Source organism: Dipodomys ordii, unplaced genomic scaffold (assembly GCF_000151885.1).
Source record: "Dipodomys ordii isolate 6190 unplaced genomic scaffold, Dord_2.0 Scaffold73, whole genome shotgun sequence".
Taxonomy (NCBI): Eukaryota; Metazoa; Chordata; class Mammalia; order Rodentia; family Heteromyidae; genus Dipodomys; species Dipodomys ordii.
In genome coordinates this window covers 7,555,318-7,581,694 of record NW_012267289.1, presented here as the reverse complement: position 1 = coordinate 7,581,694, position 26,377 = coordinate 7,555,318, and the positions used below count along the sequence as shown (strand labels likewise).

General features: G+C 33.6%; 1 protein-coding gene across 1 annotated transcript in view; it reads right to left on the bottom strand.

Annotated features, from left to right (window-relative positions):
- Epha6 (EPH receptor A6) overlaps positions 1 to 26,377 on the bottom strand; it is a 737,672-nt gene that overhangs the window by 670,123 nt on the left and 41,172 nt on the right. Inside the window, exon 2 of the mRNA XM_013024079.1 lies at positions 12,255 to 12,319. Within this exon, the coding sequence (XP_012879533.1) occupies positions 12,255 to 12,319 (65 nt within the window). The remainder of the gene's footprint in view (positions 1 to 12,254; positions 12,320 to 26,377) is intronic.

Genomic DNA, 26,377 nt, shown 5'->3' with positions numbered 1-26,377 from the left:
TGTGTGTGTGTGTGTGTATCTCACATTTTCTTGATCCATTCACCTACTGAGGGGCATCTGGGTTGGTTCCATATCTTAGCTATGGTAAATAAGGCTACAGCATTATTTGTTTTAATTGTGAGATTTTGAGTGGCTTTGACAAATGGGGGGGAAAAGACAATGCTATAATGTGAACAACACCAAATGCATCACATCTGTGAAGAAAGATAGCAAAATGGAACTCATTGGGAGCTGTTCAATAATGGTGGTAGGAATGAGAAACGTGAGAGTAAGTGAGGAGTTCAGACTGAATAAAGTAATGTACCTCCCTGCATGAAGTACTATGGTGAAATTCCTTTGAACAAGTCACATAATCTTAAACAAAAAGAATAAATGGAAGGTAGAACTATTGCTACTTGAGTGTGGCTGCTAGAATGTGGAGAGACATGTGAATGAGGGTGAATATAAAAAAAGATCTTTATGCATATGTGTGATAATGGAATGATGAAACCTTTTGATATTGATGTGGAGATAGGTCAGGAGCATGAAGGGGAGTGACGGAGGGGATGGATCTGAGGTACATTGTGTGCATACATGGACATGTCAAAACATGTACAACTAATTGCGGAAATTTTTTTAAACAAAGTGTGATATGAAAGAAGTCACTAGGCTTTAGGAGATTGGAATAGCTGGGACCATCAGTAATTCACTGAAATGTACTTTTCTTTTAGTTGGTGATCTCCTATTTAATTTGCTGTTCTTTCTATATATATATATATATGCATTGGAGTCCTGCTTAAATTAGCTAACAGCTGTTCAGGGACAAAAGACATATTTAAGTTCATCCATAAGGAACAGACTGCAGAAGAACATATTTTGAGAACACTGGGTACAAATTGCCCTTCTAAACAGAGTTTTTGAACAGAAAAGGGAGGCTGGATGAGACTATATAAAGGTGATTTATGATTTCCGACTGAATGACATTCTCTCCTCTTCCTAAATACAAACCTGAAGAGTAAGAGCCAAGGGTAGCTTGCACGCTCTTGTTGATGTGATATCACTACCTAGTAAGATCTTTCTTAAAACAAATCATATGTGAGTCTATGACTGCTTCTTATAGTTGTATATGCAGAGTCTCTCCAAGGCCTCCTGTGCTGAAGGTTTGTTCATCAGATACTGGCAGTGTACAGAGTTTGTCCTAAAATGAGATTTCTAACTTCATCAACAGATTAATTCAGTGACATGGAGGAATAGACTCTCAGGAGTTGGGCCTAATGGAAGAAATGGGTCACTGAAGATATGAATTTGAAGGCACTATCCTATCCCCTTCTTCCTTCTGTTTCTTGTCCACTATTCGATAGACAGTTCTTCTCCACTGGGTATTACTACCCTGATGCTCATGCATCGTCACAGGTCCATAAACAATGGGACCAGCAGCCCTGGAGGGAAACTCCTGAAACCATGATCCAAAATAAATCTTACCTCCTATCAATTATTTTTCCTGAGTATTTTGTGATAGTGATGAAAGGCTATAAGAGGAAAATGTGGTTTGTAATACAAACAGCATGATCACTATTCAGTATTGAAAGCATTGATTAATGGCGTAGGTGTTTACCTGGAGCTCCAGATAATGCACATAAAATAAAATAGGTTATTGACATGGAATGCCAATTGGTATTTGCAGAAAAATCTGTTAACAATGTATTGGCTTCTGTGGTGACTTCAGCAGGGAACAACAACAAAACATCTCTCTAAAATCATGTATTACTTCTTGATTAAAGCAAAGCTGAAATATATTCTTATGAAGATTTCTTCCTGTGATGCTGTAATGGTAGTCACTATTTTGATTTTGTGGAAGTTATTTATTGACTAAAAGCGAAATATTATTAAAGACTTTCATAAAAATTGAAATCTTGGATGCAGTTACAAAGGATCTGGTTTTCAAAAGTTAAACAGATCATTTGCACTATTCAATTCTAATAAATTAAAAATTCACTAAGCTTAACAGGTAGAAAAAACTGTCTTCTAAGAGCCATGTAACACTCAAGTGATATTAAAATCCCCTGCTCAGATGGTCTTCTGTTTCCCAACAAAGAGGAATAAAATGAAAAGCTTGAACATCACAATTACAGGTCCAAAAAATAAAATGAAACATTTTGGGAAGAACATCTAACAGAAATGTTGTGCAATGAGGAGACTTCATTACATAGGCTACCTAAGTAAGTTCCTGGACTGGAATCATGGCTAATGTTAGTGGCAGATAGTTAAAATTATTCTGTCAAAACTTAACGTTAAAATTACTGTTAAGTGGCTGAGGTCACAGGTCAGGCTTATGGCTTTAAGCCTAACTTCTTTTTTTTTCTTCTTCATCTTTCTCCTTCTCCTTCTCCCCCTCCTCCCCCTCCTTCCCCTCCTCCCCCTCCTCCTCCTCCTCTCCTTCTTCTTCTTCTTCTTCTTTTTTTTTGTCGGTCCTGGGGCTTGAACTCTGGGCCTGGGTGCTGTCCCTGAGCTCTTCAGCTCAAGGCTAACGCTCTACCACTTGAGCCACAGCACCACTTCTGGCTTTTTCTGCATATGTGTTGCTGAGGAATCAAACCCATGGCCTCATGAATTCAAGGTAAGCAATCTACCATTGAGCCACCTTCCCAGCCTAAGCATAATTTTGTATCCTATTTCATTGTCCTTATAAATTCATGGAAATCAATAAACAAATACAGGTTAAGAGTCATCCATACAAACAATTGTTGCACAAGAAACTGGACCAAATGGAAAAATTATAAATCTAGGGATATGTGTCAATAAAAATCAACAACATAAACATGGATGCAAATGATTACGTAAAATGCACAAAAAGCTTAATATGGACATTTGTGATTGAATTTTTTTTTTTTTGGTCAGTCATGGGGCTTGAACTCTGGGCCTGGAGGCTGTCCCTCAGCTCTTCAGCTCAAGGCGAGCGCTCTAACACTTCACCTACAGCACCACTTCTGGTTTTCTGGTGATTTATTGGAGATAGGAGTCTCACAGTCTTTCCTGCCTGGGCTGGCTTTGAACCGTGATCCTCAGATCTCAGCCTCCTGAGTAGCTAGGATTACAGGCGTGAGCCACCAGCACCTGGCTTGTGATTGAAAAGTTCTGCAAAACACTCATATATAAAAATAAAGATGGGAGAATGATTAAAATGAAGCCAAACTAAAGGGTGTGACAAAAGAAACCATTCGAAATATTAGAAATGTCTGCCCACACAAACCCACTCCCTCTCCTTATTGGTCTGTCTGTCTCACCCTGTCTCTGTCTGTCTGTCTGTCTCTCTGATTCTCTCTCTCTCTCTCTCACACACACATACACACGCATGCATGCACACACACACACACACACACACACACACACATTTTTATCAACTGGGATAAAATTAAGGCCAGATTAAAAGAACAGTCTGAAGAAAGTGTAAATAAATTGGAATATCCACTGACATATAACACTTTTACATTTCCTGGTTTACCTACAGAGAGAAAAGAAATTCAAAAAAATATGAAAAAAAGATAAATATACAGGGAGTAAACTGAAAGTTTCAAACACATGACAATTCTAAAGCTATAATTTTTGGAAATATTCTTGCAGATTAGAAAACAAACAAAAATATTTTTGGGTTTTTGATAGTTAATTGGAAAGAATCTCAGGCTGCCTTTGAACTGCAAGTATCAGCCTTAAGAGTAGCTAAAACCATAACTGGTGCCTGGCTTTGTAGATTACTTATAATGTGAAAATTCTTAGAGCAATTTCTCACTAGTATCTACACAAATATCCTTTTTATTACCCAACAGAATAATTTGAAATAGCTAAATCAACAATATAGATTCAATTTTACCTCCTCTCAAGTATAGTCTTTTGTCTTCAAGATACAATAAAAGGAAATAGAAAGTGTGTGTTTGTGTGTGAATTTGTGTACACACATATGTGTGTCTGTGTATACAAAAGGAAATTTTAGTTCTGTATTGATTCTTGAAAGAGTTCTTGTTTTATTGAGATATTTTTATATAAATGCTTCTTACTTGGTGTGGAGATGAAAACTAAGCTAAACACTTATTTTTCAACAAGTTTTGCTGTGCTGAAATAAAATAATGTCAAATCATTTTAAGATTCCATTCTGCTTACCATGGTACATTAATTCAAAATACTAATTGCATGCAATACAGATTATAAAAATCTATTTAATGTTTAATGCTGACCTATGCTTTTTGAAAGCTTGACTGGTTAGTATAAACTCTCTAAAGTTTGCAGTCTATCTACCAACCATTAAAGATCCATATGTTCTGCTTTTTACTCTCATCTTAATAACAAGGCACAGGATTAATCGTCTTCTGGGGTTAATATTTCCCAGATGTGATTCAGATCATCAACTGTTCTGAACCAGTCATTAATTCTTTGAAAGTGCATGATATTTTGATCAGTTGCTTAAATAGTGTAGGGTCTTTTCATTTTGTAGGTAAATATATATTCCTGTAAACTTCAAGATTCCACTTGAGGGAGAAAACTGATAATGAGAATAGAACTAGATTGCTTAAAACACAAACATGAAAGCGAGTATATAAGCTTTTGTACCTGTACTCTAGACAAATGATGATTAAAAACACATTTGAATATTCATAATCAAGTAATCTTTTATTCACAGCTGATTTCTGCCCACTGTTAGTACTGAATTACCCCATCTCCCATGACAGAAATAAAACAGCTTTTTACTAATGTATTAATTTAAGTGGAGTTACTACTGCATGTATTTAGCACGTCAAGTCACTCTTATTGTACATTTGTCACATAATAGCCATTATACTCACTAACTCAAGGTAGAGACAAAACTCTTTTCATACACCACAGATTCATGTTCTAGTAAAAGCAGACATATGTAGTGAGGTAGATGCTATGATGGACATTGAGCTTTAGGTATTCACAAGAGTTATTTCCTAATTCTTCCTTTTGCAGTAAAATTCTATCAGAAAAGAGGAGATGATCCTGTGCCTTAAAATATATATAGGAGAAAGTGAAATAAAGAAGTTAGGGTTCAAATCATAAGAAATAAAAGGTCTTTCCAGGTTGACTCAACAGCATGACCCTGCATCTAGAGACAAGAGAAAGCAAGCAGCCTGGAAGAAACCACCAGCTTTTGAAACCCTGCAAGGGAAGGATTCCTGGAAGTCACAGGATGTCCGAAGATGAAGATAGACAGCTGTTGACCACAAATTAAACGGCACGTGAAGCGGAGGATATCTGGTTGAGAGATGTTTGAAAACAATAAGGGAGTCAGCTAGAGAGAGCATCAAACGAAGTGAAAGATTTTGGACAGACTATGGTGTCTTGGAGCAGAAATAATGATGACTTAACTAATGATAGAAGGGTAAACTAGTGATAGAGATTGATCAAAGCAGTGTGTGGTTGTTTATCACGAGGCATAAGAGGAGATAGACAACGTCAAACACCAAACAAATTTATGTGTTCCATCTAGTTATTATTTTACTAATCATCTTTTAGGGCCTGTTTTCAATATACATAAAGACTCATTTGCAAATGAAATTATTTTAATGATTCTAGTTAAGATAATCAGAACTTTTCAATAAAACAAGAATTTTAGTTTCATTGTAAACTTTTAGTTTATTATACAATTTAGATTTTATAATACAGCAACTCATTTTTTCTTAGTCCTTAAAACTATTTGGACATGATTTTGTATGACTGTATTCCCAGTAAATTGGAAGTTTGATGCTTGCCTGCCCTCAAGATGAGAGCCTGTCTCAAAAAAAGTGAACACAACAAAAAAATTGAAAACTTTTATTGGATATAAAAAACTGCAACATGAAGTTCTGTAAGTACTACTATAATTTCTTTAAAAATATTTTGTAAGTCAAGAGAATTTTATAAATTTTATAAATTCCTACTTTATAAGTAGGCCAGAACTTTTTAAAAGCACTATTTTACACGAAGCTACTATCAAGACTATAAAGAGTAGAAGAACCTGGGAGATTGTACTTTTAATCCTAGATACTTGGGAAGCAGGGATCTGAGGATAGGTGTGGTTCAGGATAGCCCAACAAGGAAGTCTGTGCAACTCTTATTTCTAATAAACCCCCCAAATCCAGAAGTGAAGTTATGGCTCAAGTGGTACAGCAGCAGATTTAGGCGAAAAAGCTAAAGGACAATGTTCAGGCTCTGAGCTCATGCCCCAGTGCACATATACATGCATGCACACACACACACACACACACACACACACACACACACACGAATAGCCGAGATACTGAAAAAATTTCAATTGCCCCAACATGTCAGGTTAATTATGAATTTACAGATAGCACTAATGTTTCTCATTTATAAATATTCCTCACCATTTTCTACATCCTTGTCACCTGCTCTACCATGATCTCTCTTCCTTAATCTACAGCTGATGTCATGATCTAGTGCAATCTCTTTCCCCTAATAAAATATAAGGCAGTGATTCATTTTCTTTACTGGGAAGAATATTCAGGGATAATAGAGAAAGAAGTGACAAAAAACAACATTGCCTAGGTAGTAAATATTAAGAATTTATGGATGCAAATAAGCTTTGCATATTCATTCTACTGAATGCATGAGGGGAAGTTATTTACACAAACACCAGTTGATAGAAGAGCCATTAACTCTGCATGATTCATGTTCCTTTGTGAACCCCAAGGAAATTCTACATTCTAAGGGGTTCCATGCCCAAAATAATGCTAATATTCCACTCTTTCTTATTTCCATTGCAATTACCATTATGACCATTGTCATTGCTTTGTCACTTGGCATTGCCACTTTCATTACAATCACTATTACTATTACCCATTATTACTATGACTATGCCTAACTTTACCATCTACATTTACAGTCTTTGAATGAAAGGAATTCACTGAATTTTAATTGATCCATATATTTGTACATATGTTTGTAATGCCAAGTGTTGATTTATTATATGTGGAAGTTAAATAATGAGAAAATTCATTTCAACAATACCTAAAATCTGGATCTAGACCCCTGGCAGCTTGTTTAGCTCTAGAGGTAGTGACTACTCCACTTTATAAATTCATAGGGCTTTCCCTCTGTGTCTGTCTTAGTCTCCACTTACTTAGTTCTAAGTTGAGGCTTCTATTTACTTGCTGTTTTCTCACTACTCTTCCTTGCACTTGATTGGCTTACCACAGCCTCTCTCTCTAACCTTTCTACAGGTATTCCCATTCTATCTTTATAGCAGAGGTGTCTGGTTTTCATCTCCCTGGTCTCTAAACTTAGGGAATTGATTATGTTTAGTCATTTGTAGAAATTCATATGTGAGAGGCAACAGGCAGCACTTTAAACCATGAACTAGTTGTCTTTGAATCAGGTTCCCCTTTATTCCCAATAAGATGTTATTGAAGGGGGTAGGCTTGGGGTAATAGCTATAATTATGTTCCTCAAGAAGCCCTGTGGTCAATGTACTTCTGGAGAATGACAGGTACTTTAATATTTCTAACATATTCATATTATTAGGTCTTTTTATAAACTAGTCTGTATTTTATATTTAATTAGCCAGTTGACTTAATAACAGATATATAATATATTCACTTATTATATGAGAAACATAAAGAAATATGCTTAAAAGAAATAGAATAAAGAAATGCAGTTTTTTCTTTCATTGCTAGAACCAAATCCAGGGCCTATACATACTAGACAACTGTTTTATTAACACTAAACAATATTCTCAGCCATTAACAAATACTTCGTTGGTTATTTTATAAGACAGAAACTATCAAAGCAAACTAAAAATGTACTAAATGTTATGCTACTAACTAGACAACTGTGAAAAATAATTAACCATCCTTAAAGGCTTTGCTACAAAAAGTGGTACCAAAGATTAATTAACCTTTTAAGTTACTTTCAATAGTCATGTATCTATGTCTTTATAAAAACACTGTAACTAAATTAAGACTGTCCTTGACTCTTAAGGCTATTGTATACCTTCCACAGTATCAGTCAATGTGGAGTATCAATCTATGGTTTTAGGTGTTCTGTAATGGTTAAAATTCCTAGTTTGGGATTGAAATGACTCTTGCTTTAAAACCAGTCCCTTTTAGTTAATATTATCACAATTGTGGGCGAATGATGATGTTTAATTCTGACTTAATTTTTCTATTACAATATGCTGCTAAAATATTGATTCATATAGACATCATTAAAATTAAAACCCCAATATGATATAAATTGCTCTAGTGCAATCCTAAATCTAAACTCATGACACAATAATTTAAATATTCAAAGCCATAAATTAATATGGTTCTTCCTGAAGGACCATGTTTTTAAGAGAGCCTGACAGAATAATCGTCTGTAGCTCAATTTCTGTACAGATGAAAGCCTGTCTCCCCCTTTTTGTTTGTAAGACATTATCAGCATACTAATGCTCCCTCTTACCATCCTGTAACACTGACAGGCTGGACGGTGGGTACAAACCTATCTAAGCGCTGATGAAGAACACAGTCTAGAAGCCCAGACTCCAAAGGTTTGAACAGCATCACTCATCTACCACATCTTCTCAACATCATTATTACTGGCTAGGTGCTGGTAGTTCACACCTGTAAGCCTAGTTACTCAGGAGGCCGATCAATGTCTGAGAATTTTGGTTTAAAGCCAATCCAAGCAGGAAAGTCTGTGAGAGTCTTATTTCCAGTTAATGACCAAAACAAAAAAAGCTGGAAATGGTGCTTTGACTCAGGTGGTAGAGTGCTAGCCTTGAGCAAAATATCTCCCTATACAGTACCTGGGCTCTGAGATCAAGCCCCAGAACAGGCACAAAAAATATTTACTGAAGTTCTTCATATCCACTACATGCTGTCCGTCCTTCAACAATGAGATGTAAAGCATGACAGTTTAAAAAATAGAAAATACTTGAAGATATAAAATGAGCCTTAAAAATAGAGAATTGGCAAACATTCTACAGTTATCAGACAAAGAATTTTCATAACTGCAAATAAATAAATAAGTAAAATGATCAGTTAATCTTAGGCTATTTAGCCAATACTAATGTTTGATTTTATTTTATTTTAACCTGGGAGTATTAAGTGAAACTTCATTTTTTATCATAATCTCTCTATTAAAATTTATAATTACATGTTTATTTAAAACTTACTTATGTCATAATGTATTCTAATATTTTCCTTAATTCAGTATTGTTTTAACTAATTTGTATGTTTTATCACTTGTAATAGATGAATATGTGTCCCTAATTTCCAATATCTGTACTACTTCCAATTGTCCTAATTATAGATAGAGTCTACAAGTAATATAGTCTATGCCAACAATAATCAATCATCTAAGGTAAATGTTTAACTTATTTTTTTGATAGTGGGGATTGAACTCTGTCTTAAAAGACCTAGAGCCATACCTACGGCCCCTTTTTCCATATTATTTCTGAAGTAGGGTCTTACCTTATGCCCAGGCTATCCTAGACTCATATTTCCCTGTGTTGCTGGGTATAGCAAGCATGCCGCTGAGCCCAGCCATTTTGTTTCCCCAAAGCTGGGTTAACAGATAAATGTCACAGAATTCCATGCTGATCAAGCAGTTCCAATTACCAGCTTGACTTTTGCTCTTCTATTTATCACTGTACTTTTATTTGGGAGGTCTCAATATGTATCTCAGGTTGGCCTTCAACTCATCATTCTCCTGCCTCCACTACAGGGCTAGGATATACAATACAATCAACACACCATAAGATTCAGTGTAAATTTACCATTTAACATCCGATTCCACAAGCCGTTTTTACCTTCATAAATTAAATCCAATGGCCATCAGTCATTCTATCACATCTTAGAAGAAAAAAATAAAGTTGTCTAACTGTGACAAAATTACCTGTGATTGCCAGGATTGTGATTTCTCTGTTTTGTTCTGCTGCTGGCTACTTCCTAATTTGGGGATCTAGGAAAAGTTATGTCATGTAACTGAGTCTCAATTTTCACCATCTATTAATAACGATAAATTATCCTTGGCTGATAGAACTACGTTGAGTAAAATGTTTGGAGCAAAGTCTAGCATGTACTCATTGTTCAATAAAATGTAACCAGCTTTGTCATTTACATGCGGATTCTATGATCTTTATTTTCATTATATTCTTCTTTTCTTCTTTCTTTCATTCTTCTTGGTCATTTTATCCAAACTGTACATCCTAGACTACTTGTATATGTATCCAGGAAAAAGAAAAGCTGAACTGATTAGGTATAGATCACACATGAGTAATTGGCTTTTTATGAATTTTTAATGTTCTTCTCAGATTTTAAGCTGGAATGGAATCCATGGTTAACATGTGCTTGCTGTTATCTCATGTTCCTTATTCTTTTTTTCAAAGACTAGGATTCTCCTAAAAGGAAACAGATCTAAAACACTGTAAACATAAACTGTATGAAATGCTCAAGGTGGTATGAGGCACACAGTCCATAAAATCTAGTTTAAAATCACCACAAGAATAAGAACAGCAAGTTGATTTGTGACTGTATCTGTGTGTGTGTGTGTGTGTGTGTGTGTGTGTGTGTGTGTGTGCATTTCTTGGATATGCGTTCCTGGTGGAAGCATCATTGAAATCTTAGCAATAAACATCATGTGCTTAATACATTTAATATCAATTATTCATTTTCATGGAAATACAAGCATGAGAATAAGGGTATAATCTTATTTTTACAAATATATTTCTGAGCAATGGGTTGATGAGAACTATGTTAGAATAAAACCAAATTTTGAATATGAAGGCATGGACTATAATAAACAAATGAATGTAAAAAAATCAAATATGCTCCTAAGAAGATTTAAGTCTTTCTAAATATTTAGTGGAAAATACATATCTAATAAAGAAGGCTTTCTAATGAAAAATGTCAAATGAACACAACAATATGTGAATGATTCCAAAAGAGTATAACCATGTTTAGGTAAATTTTTCCTTTCAAATTAAATTTGGAAGGCAAGCACTCTACCACTGAGCCATCTAAATTTGCTGATAAAATGGAGGAATTATTAATAGAAAATCATATAATCTATAACTTCTCACAAAAAGAAAAAGTAACCCATGTGTGACTGAAAATATTTGATTACCTAAATTATTAAATATTTTGCTTGAACAGAAAAAAAATTGAGGTAAAAATTTTCACAAGCCACCTTTTATTTTCACTTAAGACTGAAACTTTCCTATGTTGAAATTATCCAAAACAGATTTTTAAAGTATGAATGTCATGTGGAATCACAACAAAACACTAGTATCCAGAAAAGTACATTGTGTACATTTTACATCCTCATATGCCTTCAAAAGCAACTGTTTCTACTAACAACATATGAAATACAACCCCTACTTTTTTTTAGCAGATTAATACTTTCAATTAAAAAGTTCATATTTGTACAATTGTGTCCATAATATTAGTACAATCTATCTATGATATGCTGAAGTTCTGTACTACCCATTTGCAAGCTGCCAGTTTGTTTATGCGTAAATAATCTTTTCAAATAAGTAAAATGCGTCTACATTTGTTGTATTTACTGACTATTAATACTGAGGCAAATTTTCAAAGGCAATGCAGTACTAGTATTTGGAGATTACAATGCTGTTCTACACATACCTTTTACATATTATTTGCAAGTAAGATTTATTGCAATTTCCTGTTTATGCAATAATCCTACACACAGTGCCACAGGAATTTACCTGATATGATTGTAGTCGTGGAAAGTCCAAAAGCATGATTACCAAATTTAATATACACAAAGAAAATTATCTTTAAATTACAGGTAATAATTTATTTATTTATTTTTGTCAGTCGTGGTCCTGGATGTGGTCTGGGCTTGGGCGCTGTCCCTCAGCTCTTCAGTTCAAGGCTAGCGCTCTACCACTTGAGCCACAGCACCATTTCCAGCCTTTTCTGTTTATGTGGTGCTGAGGAATCAAACCCAGGACCTCATGCATGCAAGACAAGCACTCTACCACTGAGACAGGTTAACAGCCCCTTAAACATTTATTTCTAAGAAAATATTTCCATTGAAAGCATTCTCGTATCACTAGGTATAAAACAGTATAAGGAAAGATAACAATGGATAAGCAAGGATGTTTGCATGTCATCCATATCTATAACCAATTTCATGATGTTAGTTTTTTCTATGGAGTTTAAATCATATGTCAAAATTTATATAAATCTATCTTCCTTCAACTCTTACCAAAGCCCCTAAAATCCCAACAAGAATGAGAAATATATACAAAAACTTACCCCATTTAATGGATATGTTTTCCATCCGAGTTCTCCTAGCACCGTTGTTGTATCAAGCAACACAACTGGAATTAAATAGATAAAACTTTCATGAATTTCTCAACTGAAGCAGAAATATATTCAAGTAAGAAAAAAAGACATTAAAAAGTTAAAGTTGTTGAAATCATGAATATTAACTACTTTACTAATATCATCACAATATCCTTAATAAATTGTTAAAGATATTTTTATATTAAATATTAGTATATAATGAATGATGATAAAAGGTCATGAAGCGATTAATTTTAAAATACTGAACTTGAATTTAGGTTTACTGATGTTGAATGAAGTAATCAATCATTTAAAAATTATTTTAATGTAGCAAGGTTTTATAACTAATGAGATAACCACACTGTTTAAATTTTTCCAACTTCCCTGTATAGTCTTTTCTCAAAATTATTAAGCTAGGCCTATGTATCTTATTTTTGTGTTATTAAATGCACTTATATCAAAATCAGCAGAAGAGGAAAACAATGCAGTTTGAATAAAACATTGTATCCAAAATATCGACTTCATTATTGTATTTGCTAGGTACTATGTCTATGAAATATACTACAAAACCACAAGCCACTTTTTTTCCTCCCACCAAAAGCAACTTATAATGTGACTTTTTTTAAATGGTGGGTGAACAAAAAACACATCTTGTTAAAGTTTACAATATAAAGCTTCATGTCATTGCAATTAAGCTAGCCTAAATCTGGGAAAGTTCCCAGAATGGATAAAATTTGAGCAAGACCAGGGTGAGTGGTTTTCAATCAGATGCCATTTTTCTCTTACAATGTTAGGTATAAAGTAGCTGAGATATGACAGTCCCTGAAGTTGTCTCCCAGATTAGGGATTATACAGCAGGAGTGATAGATGCAAACAGTGCTAAAAAAGACAGCTGAGGTTGAATTCTGGAGAGCTTTGTAAAGTCTCCCATAGGAAATACACCTCTGAAGACTCAGCAGGTCTATCTGTATAGCGATTACAACCATGACCATAGATGTCAGGAGGCCTAGAACAAACTCTGAGAAAGAGTGCTTTAGCACCTTATTATTGCTTGTAAGTCTTCATCTAGCTAAGTAAGCAGGGGGTTTTGCTTCTGCTTAAACATTCTGTGGTGAAAATATCATTTGCCATCTGCTCTATAATACCTTTTACAAGGATTCTGTGGTTGTCCTTAGTTGAATCACTATTATATGCCCTATTAATAAAAATAAGCAACTATTCTTAAATTTGTAGTAGTTATTTCATCTGTTAAAATGTGAAGAATTTATTCCTACAATAAATGCTTCATAAAAATGCAATATCTTATTTCACATTTTACAGGAACTACCTAATATCAAACATCAAGCCAGTTTTAATATTCTTTGTTGTCTCAATTTGTTTTAACAGGAAATCAAAATCCAAGTAAGACTATGCATTACAATTATCTAGCATCCTCTTTAAGTGTTTTGATCTCTCTTTACATTTTCAGCTAGAATTATTGAACGATGTTTTGCCTTCAATAAAGTTCACCTTTTGTAATGATTATTTCTATGAATCTCCATATCCATGTAAGCATTGTTTACATGAAAATTTTGAGTATTTTCATTATCCCCAAATACCTCTGACCAGCATTGCCATTTTCAAAATGTCAAGTGCCTGTAGCCCTTTGAGCCTGTTTTGTTTTTGTTTTTGTTTTGTTTTTGCATAGTTCATTTCTCCTTTCTCTGCAGGGCCCCATGTTTCAGTATTCAGTGGCTTTTTATTGATGAAAACAACTTCATTGTATGAAATTTTTTAGCTGACGAATATGTGAGCTGTTTCCAGTTGGGAAAATTGTATATACAGATATTGTAAACTGTAATGTACATTTTTTACTGAACCTATGTTTTCATTAAATCAGGGAAAATAGCTAGAATTACTGGGTTATATAGAAAATGCTCATTAAAAAAATAAAACTGTCCAACTATATTCCATGTGTAATTTACATTCCCAATAGTAAAATATGTTGTTGTTTTGTAGTTACTCTGTATATGACCTCTAGTGTCATCTTTTTAACACATGCAAATGTTTTGATCGTTCTAATAACATTTCTCTTAATGATGGAGGATTATCTTTTTCACATCTTGGAAATTTTTGTTTTGTCTCTGATTCTAAATTTTCATAAGTGAGTAAACTGGAGTATTTTGCTTTTTCAGTCTAAACTACTTTTGTTTGAAAAATAATCAGAGGATATTTCTCTTATTGAAATATTGCAATTAATGTATTGAGAATGAATGAGGGAATTAGGCCATACTACTTGTTATTTCCAGATGAATTAATATATTTAGCTAATAGATCCCCATGGATGCTAACATCACACACACACACACACACACACACACACACACACACACATACACACACACGGAACTGTTTAAAGTACTTCCTCTATAATTTGATTCCTCTACATTAGCATACAGTTCTGCCCAGCCTAGAAATAACAGAAAAGGTAACTAGAATGTCCAATGAGGAAGATATATACACCTAACCCACAAACAAAATACCATCTGACTTTATTCATGCAACAAAATAATCTCCCTTACTAAAAAGCAGAACATGAAATTCTGATAAGTGTCCAGATTCTTAAATGTTACTTGGTACTGAATAACAGTTTAAATTTCTGGAATATACTAAAGAATACAGTGGTATACAATATCAGAATCTATTTTTTGGGAACTGAAATATTTTATGTTATTTACAATATTGAAAAACCTTCACAGGCAGGAAAAAGAAGAAGTAATGCACAATTACTCTAGTAAAGAATTTGTGTTCTTTTTTAAGTAACTTCCACAATGTCCTGTCAGAGTTTTTCCTGAATGAAGACATTCAAATCATAGGATTTATTGTATACTATTAAAAATCTCTACTAGCTATTTAAAATTCTCAACATAGATTTCCTGCTTATAAATTGCAAATGCAATAATAAGACTCAAATGATCAGTTGATATAATTGTTATTCTTTAGGGGGCTTGATTTTTAATAGCCATAAAGGGAACTGTAATCATTATTTTATGTTATCTTTATTTTTATTTTTCCTGGTCCTGGGGCTTGAACTCAGGGCCTGGGAACTTTCCCTGACCTCTTTGTGCTCAAGGTTAGCACTCTACCACTTGAGCTTCAGCATCTGCTTTTTCTGCATAGTTTCTCACATATATTCTTGCTTCAAATGATGGTCCTTAAATCTCAGCATCCTGAGTATCTAGGATTAAAGGTGTGAGCCACAAGCACCTGACTTGTATTCATTAATTTAAAAAAGCATGCAGCTTCACAGGTGCAGATGCTTAAGGATCATTTTGTTGTTGTTGTTCTTTGGTAGTTACCAGAAATAATATTTGTTTTTTGTTTTGTTTTCATCTGAAATCATACAAAGAACAAGAAAATTTCAAATTTGCATTTCAGGAAATTGAATGGAACACTGATATTTTAAAAAGTCAAATAAATTTTGAGATCTTCTTAGATGAAATTATACATAGTAGATATTTTGATTTTATCATTTGTTTCATATATAATCCCCTCTCCCCCACCACAAATTCAAGTTTTCCAAGCAAACTAATTACATCAAACCCAACAAGGTGAGAGCTCCTCCTGCTGGTTTTAAACAATAGTTATTTTTTTTCCTATGAGAAGGGATAATACCTGTAAACCTAGCAGGAGTTAATGTAAAAAACGGACAAAGGAAAAATTCTATTGCCATTACCTTTAGTAAGGATTCAATAGATTTTCATTTTAAATTTAACAGGAATATTTTAAATAGCAATAATATTAGTTACTTTTAGAAGTGCAACTGAGAATATAATCATTTATTCATGTGAAAACGAGAAATTAGCCACAAGAATAATTAAATTTAGGCGTATCATATCAAAATAATACTTTGAAAATATATATTTTGCTTAATGAGCAGTAAAATGCATAGCATAAATCTTGGGAAATGTTGCATAATCTTCTCATTAACTTTTTAAACAATGGTAGCATATTCTATTTCTCTCTGAAAATATATTTTAACATTTTACTTCTTTAACATACTCTTTGGAAATCATAAGAAAATCACATTGTCTTTTAGCAAAAGAAATTTAAACAATGAACATAACACCAATTATATTGATTTAAATAAGAATTTATACATTCCTAAGTTTCAAAAGCTCAGTATTAAATTCTTGCTTTTGAATCATGTATTAATTTTGTTTGTTTTAGAGAATTTAAGGTAGACTATTTAAAAAACACAAGTACACTGATTTATAGTGTATGGCAAACCATCCTTATTCAAATGGAACAATAAAAAGTATCTTATTTTATGCTGTTTGTGAAAAGGTAATTAATTCATTAAAATTCCTCTTTTATGATAATTTTGTTGTAAGTATTCAAGTTATTATTACATGAACCAAATTCTAAAAATTTTCAATAGTCTCAAAAGTTTACATAAACATAAACACATAGTTGGGAGTTCTATTTAAGAGAATTCATGGAAAAGAAAATGCAAGATTTTTTTTATATTTTAAATTATTTTTTATTGTGAAAATACTGTACAGAGGGGTTACAATTACATGGGCAAGATAATGAGTACATTTCTTATCAAGCATTGTTGCCTTCTCCTTTGTTTCCCCTTCCCTCCCTTCCCATCTCCCCCCCCACACCAAAGTTATAAAGATCGTTTTCGACATAATAACTTGTACATCTCATTGTTGTAATGGGGCCACCGGTATCCCTATTTAAACATTTTTCTATAGAAGAATTTAACTTAGGACAGTAAAACCTTAATGTAATGTAAATTCCTGAGTCACTCATTTACAACACAGAAACAGAGGCCAATGCCACTGTTTCAGCAATGGTAACCTCCCTATCAACTCCCATTCTTTAAAAGTCAAGCACATAAGTAAAGGAAAAAAGATCAGATACAGTGAAGATACTTCAGTTATAGAAATAAGCATGCACTTGCATCCTCTCAATTGTAGAAGCAATTATTTGAATGTTATATTACTTAGATGCTTTAAACTGACTTTTGAGTTGCTAAGTTAACAAATTCAGGTTTGATAAATTACATACTTGTTATTGGTTTAAAAATAGTGAAGCCTTTTCCTCCTATAACAATAAACTATGGGAACCTACCTTATATAGAGCCATAACCAATATTTAACTCATTCAAATCTAATGTAGATCACTTTAATAATGCATAGAAGTAAGTTCTCCTGTACAATATGTACACCACTGGATATAGATTTATTTTTAAGACAATGGCCTGTCAAAAAGATCACTTCTTGTTAAAAATAGTAAAAGTAGTTTTTATATACAAACTGCAGTTACTATTTGCTCATTTGGGATGCGGATAACATTTTGTGTTGTTCTGTATATTTTAATAAGTTTCAGCATGCCACTGTCATATATATGTTAAAAGTACTTTGATCATATTCAATCCTATTATTTTCTCCCATCCTTTTCTTACACTGATCCTTTTCCTCTTCGTAAAAAGTCCTCCTATTTTAGTGTCTTTCTTCTAACTTTTAAATCGAGATTCTGCATATAAGAAACATGCAGCATGTTTGTCATTCTGAATCTGCCTTATTTCATGAAAATTTTCAATTCCATGTTTTTTCCTGAAAATGTTACAGTTTTGCTTTTCTTTATGGCTGAAAAATACTTGGTTCATACTCTCTCCTCTCTTCCCCTCTTCCATCCCTCATTTGTTTTTTCTCTCTCTACTACCTCCTTCCTTCTCTGTATCTATCATATTTCCCTCTACCTTTTCCTCCTCTCCCTCTCACTCACACCTATATTTATACATATATATATGTATATATGTATGTATATATATATATATACATATATATATATACATCTGTTAATGGAAACTTAGGCTGCCTTGATAATTATGCAGTGAAAAAGATGAGCAGACATTTCTCTTGTATGCTAACTTAAGTTCCTTTGGGTATATAACCAATATAACTGGTCCATACCAGAGTTCTAGTTTTAGGTTTTTTGAGGAAAATCTTTACTGATGTACACAGTAGCTGTACTCTTTTACCAATAGTTTTTAAGGGATCTGTTACTCCTATATCTTCAGTAGCATTTGTTGTTGGTTTTCTTGATGGTAGCCATTTTGAATATGGAGAGATATAATCTCACTGTAGTTTCCTTTTTGTATTTCTCTGATGGCTAAAGATGTTAAAACATTTTTCAGCTGTTTAGGAACCATTTGAATTGTTTTGAAGTCTTTTCAAGCTAGCTCTCATTTTATTGATTGGATTATTGGCTCTTTTGATGTTTAGTAGGTTTTCTTTTTGAATATATATTTTGAATACCAATCCTCTAACAAATAAATAACTGGCAAAGATTCAGCTCTCAGAAGAATATGTGCTGTTCTATAGGCTATTGTTTTACTCTTTAAATAATTTCCATTGCCCCAATTGTTAGGAAATGGAAAGACTTGGAAAAAATTATATTAAGTGAACTAAGCCAGGCCCAAAGAAACAGGTCTCATGGTTTCTCTTATTTGCAATAACTAGTATATGTCTGAGACAAGCAGAAATGGTAAGATAAGTTGATGTTAGGTGAAATGAACCCCAAGATAAGGACTCAGATTTTTTTCTTTCTTGCTATTGTTTCTAACATATTTATAAGATTATTTCTTTGTTACTTTGTGTGTCCCTCCCCCACTGTATAACCCCTGTTTCCACTGTATTTGATGTTGGTATAATTTGTGGAACGGAAGGGAAAAAACAAATAGTTTAAATAGGGATCCAGGTGGACCCATTGCAACATGAGATGTACAAGACGTTAGGGTAAAAAACCAACTTTACAACTTTGGTGGGGGGTGCAGGGAGGATCGGATGGTAGGGGAAAAACAAAGGAGGAAGCACCAATGCTTGATAAGAAATGTACTCATTACCTTGCCCATGTAATTGTAACCCCTCTGTATGGTATTTTCACAATAAAAAAACTTATTAATTAAAAATAAAATTAAAAAATTATAATTTCCATTGCTATAGAATGTTCTTTGATTAAATTTCATTTGTCAGTCTTGCTAATATATCCAAAGTTATTAAAGTCTTAGAAAGGCATTACCTTTTCCTATATTAGTTTCCCTAGTAGTTTTAAAGTTTCAGGTATACATACAGATATTTTACAATTATATTGTTATACTTCAAATTCTGATAGAATGCCATAAAAATACTCAACACCCATCCTACAAAATTAAGAAAAACGAGAGAAGGGTTGTGTTGGGAGGGATGGTTAAGAATGTTCAAAGGGATGACATTAATGAAGGTGCATTCTTTTCACAAAATGCTATGTTGAATGACAATTCCTTTGTACAACTAATTGAAGGTAACAAAAATATTAAAAAAGAAAATCGTATTGTTTATAGAGTAAGAATTTTCCTTTGTATTATTAAGTCTATTATCTCTAAATAGCTGCATAAAGGGGTTTCAGTTCAATTCAATATCAATTTATGTGTACAAGCTATCATTCCTTCCTCATTTTCCCCTCTACCTCTCCAACTCCATCCATCCCCTCAACTTTCCAAGCTCCATTTTGACCTATATATATATTGAATATTCCTCTGCCTATTTGTCTGTCTCTTCCCCTTGGACAACAATTCCTTTAAACAAGAGAAAATGATGCCTTTTCCAAAAAGTGTGATGTCATCCTTTATGCAAAATTAATCATTCATATTTTGTTCTAATGGAGAAATAAACAATAAAAACAAAAATCAGGAGACTGGAAAAGTTGAGAGGATGAGACAGATAGGTGGAGGGAAAATAAAGGAAAGTTGACATTGAATGAGATGCATTGTACATTTAACATGTTGAATTGAAAACAAAAATTTTAAAGTAAGGGATGGGAAAGGGCAGGCAAGGGAAGGAGTGTCCCTTTTCATCATGTAACATCCATTTTGTTATTTGTATGCAAGAACACGTAACAATAAAAAATCAATGATTCTGTATCATTCATATGTACTAATAAAAAGACATTAGACCTAAGAAGATAAATCCAGAAATCATTTTCCAATATTATCTAAAGTGGAAAATGGCCCCAAACACAAACTATACATTATGCTACCTGATGAACGTATGCGATGGATAAATTAAACAGTTTCCCTGTAATATCTAAAAGAATTTATACTATAAAATAAGGACTGCTATAGGCAGGAATGTTTAGGAGTTGATTGAAAATGTACCTAACTGTGTCCATCCTCACGTTTAATCCTTCCTATTATTCTGTGTTCAAGAACCTGCCAAGCTTGATTCTGCTTGTCACAATTGTATTCTCTTACACTAATAGAATTCCTAAATTCATTTCTAATCATTCACTCTCAGTATTTACTGCATAGGACAAAGCAAAACCCAGCAACACTCCATTAAATGTTCACTCCAAGTTTCTTGAGCATGGTCATTAAGATTTATATCTGTGAGTCACTCAGCTCCTTCCTTCCTTCATTCCTTCCTTCGTTCCTTCCTTCCTTCCTTCCTTTCTTTCTTTCTTTCCTTTCTCTCTCACTCTTTCTTTCTTTCTTTTCTTTTTCCAACCAAATTATTTAGTCATCTCTATGGTTAGATACATAAAAGAAAAAGACATTTGGCAAATCATTAGTCCAATAGCACTGTCTAGTTCCTTCAGCATTTTAATCTATACATAAATTAGGTAAGGTTTATGGCCTCTGCTATTTGCATCTGTCTGAAGTACACAAGGATTGAATAGGTTGAAATGAAGACCATTTGACTCAGATTTGTCACTGAAGATATTGAGGACCTGTAGTGAGTTTCTCACCTCTCTCCACAGGTGCTTCCTTTGTCTGTACTACTGTGCCTGCGCCTTTCAGTTCCACCACATCAAAGATGCTTTTTGCCTTTCTAGTCCCTTCTTTTGGTTCCCACTTGTTTCATAGGCTTTGGGGCTTCGGGCACTCAGCAGTGATTTTTTTAAATAACATTATGAACTTAAGATTGAAATCCACTTATAGCATTGTTTTTTATATCTCTGGTAAAAGAACTTTTGACTACTTAAATCAAAGTCTTATCTACAATGTAATGACCATTTCAATGCATTTCAATGGCCAGCTTTGCATTTAAATATCATGAAAGTGCCATCTTAAAAGGCAGAGGGGGGGACGGGGAGTGTGGGGAGATGGGAAGAGGAAACAAAGGAGGAGGCAACAATGCTTGATAAGAAATGTACTCATTACCTTGCTCATGTAATTGTAACCCTTCTGTAAGGTATTTTCACACACACACAAATCCTACTGGAGGTTTCACTTTTAAAAGGAACAATAGTGGCTTTGTTCTGAGAAGGAAAAAATAACTTTTCCTTTAACTTAAAAAGAATTACAGGAGTAAGAATCTTTTTCTTTCCATAGTGTTAATTTTTCCCTGCATACCACTTACATGGCTTAATGAAAATATATTTTAACATCCCTGATATAGGGAATGTTATATGATTCTACCTAAAATGTTTCAATATAATCCTATTTAAGATTTAATATTAGCCATTGCAGGACATAGACAATTTGTAAGATTATCTACCTTTACAGATGGTTGATTTTAATTTGGTCACTTTCACTACTAGGATTTTTGTGTCAATTCTCTTGGTCTAGTTTATTCCAACATGTAATTATCAGAGCACATGAAAATGCCCTTATTTAGAAGTCTAGACAAGATCTATTTAGTAGACTGTGTCAAATTAAATTGTTCTTCTATAAAGGCAGACATCCAATATCACATCATCAAAATCACCGTCAAAAATGTCAGTAATTGCATCACTTATTACAGTTCTTACAGAAGTGCCAAGGACTGAATAGACTGTAATAATCCATTGAAAGGATAAAAAATAATAATTATTTGCCAATACAATACTTGATGAAATAATCCTAAATACAATTATTTCCTCCTGCTTTCCTAGACAGAGTGCTTTACATCGCTGATATGTTTTTTATAAATAAATTAAATATTATCAGAAGTAAATATTCCTAAAATCTAAGATTTAATGATCAGCCATAAAAATCTACTAGGTAAAAATTTTCATTTGCTGGCATAATTGCAAACTAATACATATTATACAACTTGGAAAGGACAGGATTTTTCCCATTAAAAGCATATCCAAATCAAAATACAGACAATTATCATTATTAATGTAATTGTTTAATTTAAAAATTAGTTCCACCAACATAATTATGGTTCCTTAAGAACAGGGACAGTGTGTGTGTGTGTGTGTGTGTGTGTGTGTGTGTGTGTGCATTTATATGGTTGAGTGTATGTGGTGTATGTAAATGTGTATATGTTCATGTGTTTAATGAATTCAATGAATAAAAGGAACATGAGTGAGAAATTCATGTCTTAAAACAGCCTTTTTTTCTTCTTTTTATATGTTTTTATTGTAAAAATACTGTACAGAGTGGTTACAGTTACATGAGTAAGGCAATGAGTACATTTCCTATAGAGCACTATTGCCTCCTCCTTTGTTTTTCCCTACCATCCCTTCCTTCCCCTCCTCCCCACCTACTGCCCCTCCCCCGCCTACCCTGCTGAGGTTGTAAAGTTTGTTTTCAACATAGTTTCTTGTACATCTCATTGTTACAATGAGTCAAACTATATCCCTATTTAAGCATTTTGGCTTGTCCCTTTCCCTCCCCAAATTAGAAAAATGTATATACAAGATGCAGGGCACTGGAATCAAATACAGTAAAAACAGGGATTATACAATGGGGGAGGAACATACCAAAAAAACAAAAAAAAATCACATAGTACATTATAAATACGTTAAAAACAATAGCAAGAAAGGAAAAAAAATTATGTCCCTATCTTGGGGTTCATTTCACTTAACATCATCTTATATGGTCATAGGTACATAGGTTTTTTTTTACCTTTTCTGCTTGTCCTAGACATATACTAGTTATTCCAAATAAGGGAGACCCTGGGACCTATGGTTCTTTGGGCCTGGCTTACTTCACTTAATTTTTATTGCAAAGATACTGTACAGAGGCATTATAGTTACAAGAGTAAGGTAATGAGTACATTTCCTATTGAGCATTGTTACCCCCCTTCTTTGGATTTCCCCTACCATCCCTTCGCTCTCACCTCTGAACTCCTCCTCCCCCAGACCCCTGAAGTTGTAAAGTTTGTTTTCAACATAGTTTCTTGTACATCTCATTGTTACAATGGTCAACCTGTATCCTTGTTTCAGCATTTTGCTATTTTCCTTATCCTTCCTCAAATTAAAAAAAAAAAAGTATATACAAGATGCAGGGCACAGGAATCAAATACAGTGAAAACAGGGGTTATACCATGGGAAAAGAACATACAAAAGAAACAAAAAAATCACATAGTACATTATAAGCACATTAAAAACAACAGCAACAAAGATAAAACCTCTTCTGTCCCTATCTTGGGGTTTATTTTGCTTAGAACAGTTTTAAACAGCTCTAGAAAAAGTAGTGCAGAATGAGTAGGAAATCGGGTACTTGAAATTTAAATGGCTTTCCTGCTTAGTTTGTGATGAAGATAATCAAAGGCTATTTACATATAATTTCTCCCACAAGAAGATAATAGGCAAAGTATTCGCTAGGAAAAGTAAAACCAAACCACTCATTTGATTTTAGCAGAGAATGGGCTATGAGGAGAATTACTTGTCTTTTTGTACCTTTCCCAAGTCCTCCTGTCTCCTCCAACCTGGCAGTATCCTTATTAGCAGGCAATAAACTCAGACTGCTGGTTGTCACTCCAAATCCTGTGCAACTAACTTCATCTCCAACGAGGTGCCATGTCCAAAATTTCCTCGTTATTGGTTTCCTCACTAAAAGTGTCTATCAAGGAAAATTATTAAAATAGTGTACAGATATGTACATAACTATTCATTTAGCCTTGTTACTTCTGCCTTAGTTTTTGAGTTCATTGTGAATCAATCCCAGTGTCTTTTGGGTGAGAGTAAAACTGTCATACCTAAGCACTTGTTCATAAAAATACATTGAAAGATAATTCCTAAGACTCCCACCTTTTTCCTGTCCCCAAAAGACACTCATTTGTTGTTGTTGTTATTTTTGTTGTTTCTGGGAGCATGAACTCTCAGGTCCTGGGCTCTGTCCCTGAGCTCCTTTGCTCCATGCTAGTATTTTAGCCATAGTTCAACTTCTAGTTTTCTAGTGATTTATTAGAGGTAACAATATCAAGGATTTTCCTACTCATTCTAGCTTTGAACCATGATCCTCATATCTCAGCTTCCTGAGTAGCTAGGATTCCAGGAGTGAGCCTACAATCCTAGTAACACATTGCTTCTACCTTCTAGGGTCTACAATTGACCTTAACCTTGTATTTTTGTGGAACATTACCCAAGAATAATACTGGTTGTAATTTTTAAGAGTTACTCTGATCTAAAATAAGTAATTCTCTAAGCCTTAGAATCTGTATTAATCTGTTCAGCAACAAACTGTGATCTGGTTAGTAATCTGGCTAGAGTAACAACCTTAATATATAAAGTAATATTAACAATCATGAATTTATATCTTTATTCATGTTTGCAATTTCTTCAACCTTTGAGTTTCCCTGCTTAACTGATCCACAAAAGAGTCTTCAAAAGAAAGTTCTGAAATACAAGGTATTGTTTTTTATATATAGTTTTCCCTTTTCACCTGGTTAGTTGATTCTAGAAACACCACCCATATCCTAGCTCTTGTGTTCTTTACAATAGGTGGAGTTAAACTGAAAATAGGGAACTTCTCTACAGCAACTAACTAAAACTGTTCATGAAAACTCAGATTTCACAGTCAACTGCTCATGAAATATGGCTATCAGATCATGAAATCTGATCACCTATTCACATGAATAATATATATTCTAGGGAATAATTTACAATGGAATAATTTAAATAAAAATGTAATTTTCTAGACATTTTACCGTAATTTCATCATCCTTGACTGCCTAAGGGATGTATATTGTCTTCTGAATAGCTAAATTTGAATTGTATTGAGTACATTGGTAATAATACTGCCTGTAGAACACAATGATATTTCTAAGATAAATGGACAGAAGAAATGAAAAAAACAAATTAAATATTAACACAAGTACTTGTTGCATTACACATTATACAGCTTTTAGTGTAATTTTTTGATAAATAAAGTCATGCAAATTTTCTAGGACAACTTCCTTCTAGAAACCATTGAGGAAATGTCAGAGTAATTTAACACAAAATTGAAAGACACATGAACTGCCAGACAGCTCATCTTTTTCAGCATATTTTTGTACTGCACAGGAATCAGGGGGAGGAATGGTTCATAAATGAAACATTTATGAATGTGACCCATGCCAGGAACAGTAGGACTTCAGTATACAGAAAAGAATGGCAGATGGAATCTTTATTGTTGGCAAAAATATAAAAAAAATAAAAAGCTACATTAGTATATTATCAGTACCCTGTAGGGAAGGCAAGTCATTAAGTACTATTGTCAGATGGTTTACTACCAACATCTTTGTAGCAAAGTACATGCAACAGATATAATAAAGATATTTTAACATTTAGCAAATAGAGAATATCTTATTTAATATGAGTTTCTCAAGCATAATTAACCAAGAGAAAATAGATGCAGGCTTTCAAAATATGTTGATCTTAACTTAATAGTTACTAAGACATGGATTTTGGGAAGAAATGTATAATGTCAAGAAACTTTGGCAAAGTCATCATGAACTAATTTGGTCCTTAGCCTTTCTGGCATAAGAGTTCAATTTATAACCTTTAAAGAAAGAGTGATTAGTTGGCTCAGTGGTAATGTGTTTGCCTCTCATGCATGAGGCCCTGGGTTCGATTCCTCAGTACCACATAAGTAAAAAAAAAAGCCAGAAGTAGGCCTGTGGCTCAAGTGGTAGAGTGCTAGCCTTGAGCTGAAGACTGAGGGACAGCACCCAGGCCCAGAGCTCAGCACCCATGACCAACAAAAAAAAAGTGATTATCCTTTGAGAGACTGATTTTTGCTTAACAAGGATACAGGACACTAATTTACAAATGAGATGTATCATATGTTCACAGATGATTTGTTTCCTCAGAGGATGTCTTTCATACATTAAAAAAATCAAAGTACATACAGATAAAAGATTTCTTAG